We start from the raw sequence: 7,216 nt of genomic DNA on the forward strand, positions 1-7,216 counted from the left end.
TTCCGGGGCTCCGTACGTACCTGAAAAGTCCGCATCTAGAGGTGCCACTTTCGCAACCCGAAAGTTACATTACCCAAACATAACGTAACCCGAGGGCCCACTGTACTATTGAGGGCTTCTAAAAACACAACAGCAGTTTGGAACAAAACCCAAAGATAGGACTTCTGCAATCACTATACTGAAGCCACAGGTGTCTCTTTGGATGTACTGTATGGCTTTTCACTCCCCAACTAGCTGCCTATTGTGCTCTCAACACAGTAGACATGTTCAGGGATTTCTAATTCCAGAAATGAGTCACACTTGCTGGAACAGGACATTTGGGTGCATCTGCAAGGGAAAATGCTTGTGCTCTTGGTTTGGTGCTATAGCACTAAACAGCAAGCACTAGAAGGATTCAGGTATCATAGCAGCCTGAAAGGACATTAGGCAGGGATGGGGACTCCAAATGTTGCTGGACCAAAACTCCCATCATCCTCATGGGAGTTGGAGTTGAGCAATATCTGGAGAGCAAGTGGTTAACCACTCATGTTTTAGGTGAGGATGTCAGCACCTGAACTTGGGAGAACGTCCTCCATACAAAATCTCCAGATTGGACTCCCAACTTCCATCATATTAAAAGCTAGTACTTCAGTGAGGGAAGATATATCTAGCCTAAAGAAATGAGCAACATTCCGCTAACAGGTTATAAAAGACTGCAGGATGGCTGGAAGTTCTTTTCTTGCTAGTGAAATTCTACTACGTAAAACTCTGGGAGGGACTTCTGAACAATATCAGCAATTTTATTTACAAAAGGCATTTGGAATGTTTGTTACCAGCACAGGGCAGAGCAAGCTTGACCCTTCTCTGCCTAATGAAATATTTGATTAAAAGTATTATTTTCTGTAGCCTAATAGCCTGAGAATGTTATAATTGGAACAGAGTCACAGATTTTAAGAAATGGGGAGTACTATTAAATCTATAATTTAAAGGCTGGTCAAATTCTTTGGTTATTTTATGATTTTTGTTTTCCTTCATACAAGGCACTGCTTTTTCCATATCATGGAAAAGTAAAGCTGTTAACCCCCTTCATGGATCACTGCCTTGTCGTGGCGAAGGGGCTTGCATAACTCAGAGAAGCTGTGAGCTATGTCGTGCAGGGCCACCCAAGATGGACAGGACCAAACGTGATCCACCTGGAGCAGGAACCGGCAAGCCACTCCAGTATACCTGCCAAGAAAACTCCATGGACAAAGACAACAGGCATATAAAAGTTATGACGCTGGAAGATGAGCCCCTCAGGTCGGAAGGCGTCCAACATGCTACTGAGGAAGAACGGAGGACAAGTACAAGTAGATTCAGAGCTGAAGAAATGGCTGGGCCAAAGCCGAAAGGACGCTCAGTTGCGGATATGCCTGGAAGCGAAAGGAAAGTCCAATGCTGTAAAGAAAAATATTGCATAGGAACCTGGAATGTAAGAACCATGAACCTGGGTAAGTTGGAGGTGGTCAAAAATGAGATGGCAAGAATAAATATTGACATCCTGGGCATCAGTGAACTAAAATGGACGGGAATGGGCGAATTCAGTTCGGACGACCATCATATCTACTACTGTGGGCAAGAAACCCGTAAAAGAAATGGAGTGGCCCTCATAGTCAACAAAAGAGTGGCGAAAGCTGTACTGGGATGCAATCTCAAAAATGATAGAATGATCTCGATACGAATCCAAGGCAGACCTTTTAACATCACAGTAATCCAAGTTTATGCACCAATCACTAGTGCTGAAGAAACTGAAATTGAGCAATTCTATGAAGACTTACAACACCTTATAGAAATGACACCAAAGAAGGATGTTCTTCTCATTATAGGGGATTGGAATGCTAAAGTAGGGAGTCAAGAGATAAAAGGAACAACTGGCAAGTTTGGCCTTGGAGTTCAAAACGAAGCAGGGCAAAGGCTAATAGAGTTCTGCCAAGAGAACAAGCTGGTCATCACAAACACTCTTTTCCAACAACACAAGAGACGACTCTACACATGGACATCACCAGATGGGCAGCATCGAAATCAGATTGATTATATTCTCTGCAGCCAAAGATGGAGAAGCTCTATACAGTTAGCAAAAACAAGACCTGGAGCTGACTGTGGCTCAGATCATCAGCTTCTTATAGCAAAATTCAAGCTTAAACTGAAGAAAGTAGGAAAAACCACTGAGCCGGTAAGATACAATCTAAGTCAAATCCCTTATGAATACACAGTGGAAGTAAGGAACAGGTTTAAGGATTTAGATTTGGTGGCCTGAAGAACTGTGGATGGAGGCTCGTAACATTATACAGGAGGCAGCAACTAAAACCATCCCAATGAAAAGGAAATGCAAGAAAGCAAAGTGGCTGTCCAACGAGGCCTTACAAATAGCGGGGAAGAGAAGGCAAGCAAAATGCGAGGGAGATAGTGAAAGATACAGGAAATTGAATGCAGATTTCCAAAAAATAGCAAGGAGAGACAAGAAGGCCTTCTTAAACGAGCAATGCAAAGAAATAGAGGAAAACAACAGAATGGGGAAAACCAGAGATCTGTTCAAGAAAATTGGAGATATGAAAGGAACATTTCGTACAAAGATTTCCATTATAAAAGACAAAAGTGGAAAGGACCTAACAGAAGCAGAAGACATTAAGAAGAGGTGGCAAGAATACACAGAGGAACTATACCAGAAAGAAATGGATGTCTCGTACACTCCAGGTAGTGTGGTTGCCGACCTTGAGCCAGACATCCTGGAGAGTGAAGTCAAATGGGCCTTAGAAAGCACTGCTAATAACAAGGCCAGTGGAAGTGATGATATTCCAGCTGAACTATTTAAAATTTTAAAAGATGATGCTGTTAAGGTGCTACACTCAATATGCCAGCAAATTTGGAAAACTCAGCAGTGGCCAGAGGATTGGAGAAGATCAGTCTACATCCCAATCCCAAAGAAGGGCAGTGCCAAAGAATGCTCCAACTACCGCACAATTGCACTCATTTCACACGCTAGCAAGGTTATGCTTAAAATTCTACAAGGCAGGCTTAAGCAGTATGTGGACCGAGAACTCCCAGAAATGCAAGCTGGATTTCGAAGGGGCAGAGGAACCAGAGACCAAATTGCAAACATGCGCTGGATTATGGAGAAAGCTAGAGAGTTCCAGAAAGACATCTACTTCTGCTTCATTGACTATGCAAAAGCCTTTGACTGTGTCGACCACAGCAAACTATGGCAAGTTCTTAAAGAAATGGGAGTGCCTGATCACCTCATCTGTCTCCTGAGAAATCTCTATGTGGGACAAGAAGCTACAGTTAGAACTGGATATGGAACAACTGATTGGTTCAAAATGGAGAAAGGAGTACGGAAAGGCTGTATATTGTCTCCCTGCTTATTTAACTTATATGCAGAATTCATCATGCGAAAGGCTGGGCTAGATGAATCCCAAGCCGGAATTAAGATCGCTGGAAGAAATATCAACAACCTCAGATATGCAGATGACACAACTTTGATGGCAGAAAGTGAGGAGGAATTAAAGAACCTTTTAATGAGGGTGAAAGAGAAGAGCGCAAAATATGGCCTGAAGCTCAACATCAAAAAAAACAAAGATCATGGCCACTGGGCCCATCACCTCCTGGCAAATAGAAGGGGAAGAAATGGAGGCAGTGAGAGATTTTACTTTCTTGGGCTCCATGATCACTGCAGATGGTGACAGTAGTCACGAAATTAAAAGACGCCTGCTCCTTGGGAGAAAGGCGATGGCAAACCTAAACAACATCTTAAAAAGCAGAGACATCACCTTGCCCACAAAGGTCCGTATTGTAAAAGCCATGGTTTTCCCAGTAGTGATGTATGGCAGCGAGAGCTGGACCATAAAGAAGGCTGATCGCTGAAGAATTGATGCTTTTGAATTGTGGTGCTGGAGGAGACTCTTGAGAGTCCCATGGACTGCAAGAAGATCAAACGTATCCATTCTTAAGGAAATCAGCCCTGAGTGCTCACTGGAAGGACAGATCGTGAAGCTGAGGCTCCAATACTTTGGCCACCTCATGAGAAGAGAAGACTCCCTGGAAAAGACCCTGATGTTGGGAAAGATGGAGGGCACAAGAAGAAGGGGACGACAGAGGATGAGATGGTTAGACAGTGTTCTCAAGGCTATGAACATGAGTCTGACCAAACTGCGGGAGGCAGTGGAGGACAGAAGTGCCTGGCGTGCTCTGGTCCATGGGGTCACGAAGAGTTGGACACGACTAAACGACTAAACAGCAACAACAAAGCTGTTAACAGGTATTGTTTGTCAACCTTCCAGTTAAGATTTCCAACACAAAACTACAAGAACATGGTAAGCGGGGTGTGAGTGTACAAGCTCCCAAATTAATAGAACTTGTGCTACAAAGAATTAAGAGGTAGTCTCTCTAGACCAGGGCTGAGAATCTTTGGTCTGCAAGATCCAATTCCCATCAGTCCCAGCCAGCAGGGCAAATGGTCAGGAATGACAGGACTTGTAACAAAATATTCATTTTGAGGGTCACAGCTTCCAACACCTGCTCTAAATCAGGGCTCGCCCACACTTCTGCTTGTGCCATGCCTAGAAAGCATGTGTCCAAGGAGTTTCCTGATTGCCCCACGCTTCCTAGGCACAGATTGGAGTGGTTTTCCCCTTGCCCTGCTCCTTTCCAAGGGAAAACCTGAACAAAAACCTGAACTGCCATTTACTCTTGATGGAGTGCTGAAGTGTGGTTTTCACGGGGGGCGGGGGGAGCAGCAGGACAAGAGGAAGTGTGGGTTAAGTCCTTTCTTTTCTGCTTGCAAGGAAACACCATCTGTTTCTTTTAGAGATTTATATACGGCTTGATTTTCAGAATTCCCAAGCGGCACTATGCATACACCAGCCCCAACTGCACAACCATCCCTTCCGCCTCTAAAGTTCTGTAATTTTATTATTCTAACCCAGCCCATTGCGCACCCTCAGTGGAGAGCCACTGTGCTGCACAAAGCTATTTACAGGGCATATACAGGCAAGCCAATCTGGTTACTGGCCAATCTGATTTGAGGAAATTATGCCTTCCTGCTTGAGCAACAGGTGCTTGTTTTGGTGGCTCATAGATTGTGCAAGACAAAAAAATGTGCCAACATTAAACTTCTGCAGCTCACGCTGTGTCGTTGGGTGGCAAAAGTGGCCCCCGATCCTCTCCAGGCATACCCACACCTGCCGAAATAACCCACGGCGGCCGTCCCCAGCAATTCCCACACCCTCAAGTAGTGGAGAGAGGCAGGAGATAAACGACACCGGTGGTTTGAGACCAAACCGGCCAGGTTGGAAAGACTGGTGTGTGGATGGGTGTGCAAAGGACACGGCCCTGCATCACACCTGCACCCATCCCTTCGAACACCTCTATTTTCGCATCAGGCTTGACGGGGAAAGTCCGCAGGGTGTGATAGATGCGGGAAGCCTTTCCACACCGGGGCGCCGGTGGCCGAGGAGGAAGCGAGGAGGCAGGAAGCCACCGGGTCCCGGAAGCTGCCCTAAAGACGGGAGCTGCCCGGGACTCCTGGGGGGGCCGTGTTGGGGGGATCCGGGGGCGGGAGGTGGGGGCCAGGGAGCTACTCACGGATGTCTCTTCGCGGTACACCTCGGGGTACTGGAAAAGCTGCATGCTGCTGCTGCTGGCGGCGGCGGGTTGCGGGGAAAGGCAGGCGCCGTGGCGGAGCAGGCGGCAATGGGGCGGCGTGCAGGAAGAGGAGGGGCCCGGTGGGGCGAGGCGCCGCTCGGCTTCCCCTTCAGCCGAAGACAGGCGGGCTGGAGCTCCGCCGCCGCCGCCGCAGCCACGAAAGGGCCCTCCCACTCGCCGGCGAGGAGCTGCCACCTCCGGCAAGAGGCAAGAGAAGCGAGCGGAGCAGGACCAGGAGGCCGCGCGGCTCCCCCTGCAGTAAAGCGCCAGCATGGCCGATGCCGTCCATGCATTCGAAGCTGGGCTTTCTCCCAAGGCATCCTGGGAACTGTAGTTTAGGCCCTCAGAGAGCGGTCGACGCACCTGAACCCATTGCAGCAGCAGCTCCCAGGATTCTTAACGGGGTCGGGGTGGGAATGTGGTTTAAATGTACGGTGTTTACGCAACCTCGTCCCCCCCCCCGCAAACTCAGAAGCCGTGCTTGGTATTCTGGTCAGCCTGATAAAAGGTCTAGCTCTACTACGTTTTTCATAGAAGGAGGGAGGGGACTCCAAATGTCATCTAGTCCAGCCCCCTGCAATGCAGGAATACAAAGAGACTGCATATATATATATATATATATACTTTCCCCATCACTTTCAGGGAGAGATAATTTAGCCTTGTTCACGTGAAACAATAAACCATGAGTTTGTGAAATATTAACCTCTTGCTTCTTTATCATAGAGTCGTAGAGTTGGAAGGGACCCAAGGGTCATTTAGTCCAACCCCCTGCAATGCAGGAATCTCAACTAAAGCATCCATGACAGATGGCCATCCAACCTCAGCTTAAAAACCTCCAAAACCTCCAGTCTTCCGTGGGAGACTGCCCCCCCCCCGTCTTTAACAGCTCTTACTATCAGAAAATTCTTCCTGGTGTTTAGTCGGAATCTCCTTTCTTGTAACTTGAAGCCATTGGTTTGGGTCCTCCCCACTGAAGCAGGAGAAAACAAGCTTCCTCCATCCTCTATTGTGACAGCCCATTAGATATTTGAAGATGGTTATCATATTATTTCCTGTCAGTCTCCTCTTTTCTATGCTGCTACTCAGATCCTTCATCCACTCCTCACAAGTCTAGGTTTCCTTTCCCTTGATCATCTTGGTCACCCTCCTCTGCACACACTTCAGCTTGGCAATATCCATCTTAAATTGTGGTGCCCAGAACAGGACACAGTATTCCAGCTGTGGTCTCACCAAGGCAGAATAAAGTCATACTATTACTTTGCTTGACCTAGACACTATATTTCAGTTGATGCAGCCTAGAATAGCATTAGCTCTTTTATTTTATTTCATTTTTGCTGCTGCATCACACTGTTGATTCATGTTAAGCTTGTGGTCCACCAAGTCCCCTACATCCCTGGCAAGCCAGGTGTCCCCCATCTTATATTGGTGCAGCTGGTTATTCCTGCCTAAGTGCAAAACCTTACATGTATCCCTACTGAATTTCATTTTGTTAGTTGCAACCCAGTTCTCCAACCTGTAAAGGTCATCTTGAATCCTGATTCTGTCTTCTGCGGTATCA

The 7,216-nt window shown here is 46.9% G+C and overlaps 1 protein-coding gene across 1 annotated transcript in view; it reads right to left on the reverse strand.

Moving 5' to 3' along the window:
* Positions 1 to 5,965, reverse strand: part of PREP (prolyl endopeptidase) — a 62,130-nt gene extending 56,165 nt beyond the window's left edge. Inside the window, exon 1 of the mRNA XM_083608331.1 lies at positions 5,599 to 5,965. Within this exon, the coding sequence (XP_083464457.1) occupies positions 5,599 to 5,931 (333 nt within the window). The 5' untranslated portion in view covers positions 5,932 to 5,965. The remainder of the gene's footprint in view (positions 1 to 5,598) is intronic.
* Between the last annotated feature and the right edge of the window lie 1,251 nt (positions 5,966 to 7,216).

Source organism: Podarcis filfolensis (assembly GCF_964270895.1).
Source record: "Podarcis filfolensis genome assembly, chromosome: 3".
Lineage (NCBI taxonomy): Eukaryota > Metazoa > Chordata > Lepidosauria > Squamata > Lacertidae > Podarcis > Podarcis filfolensis.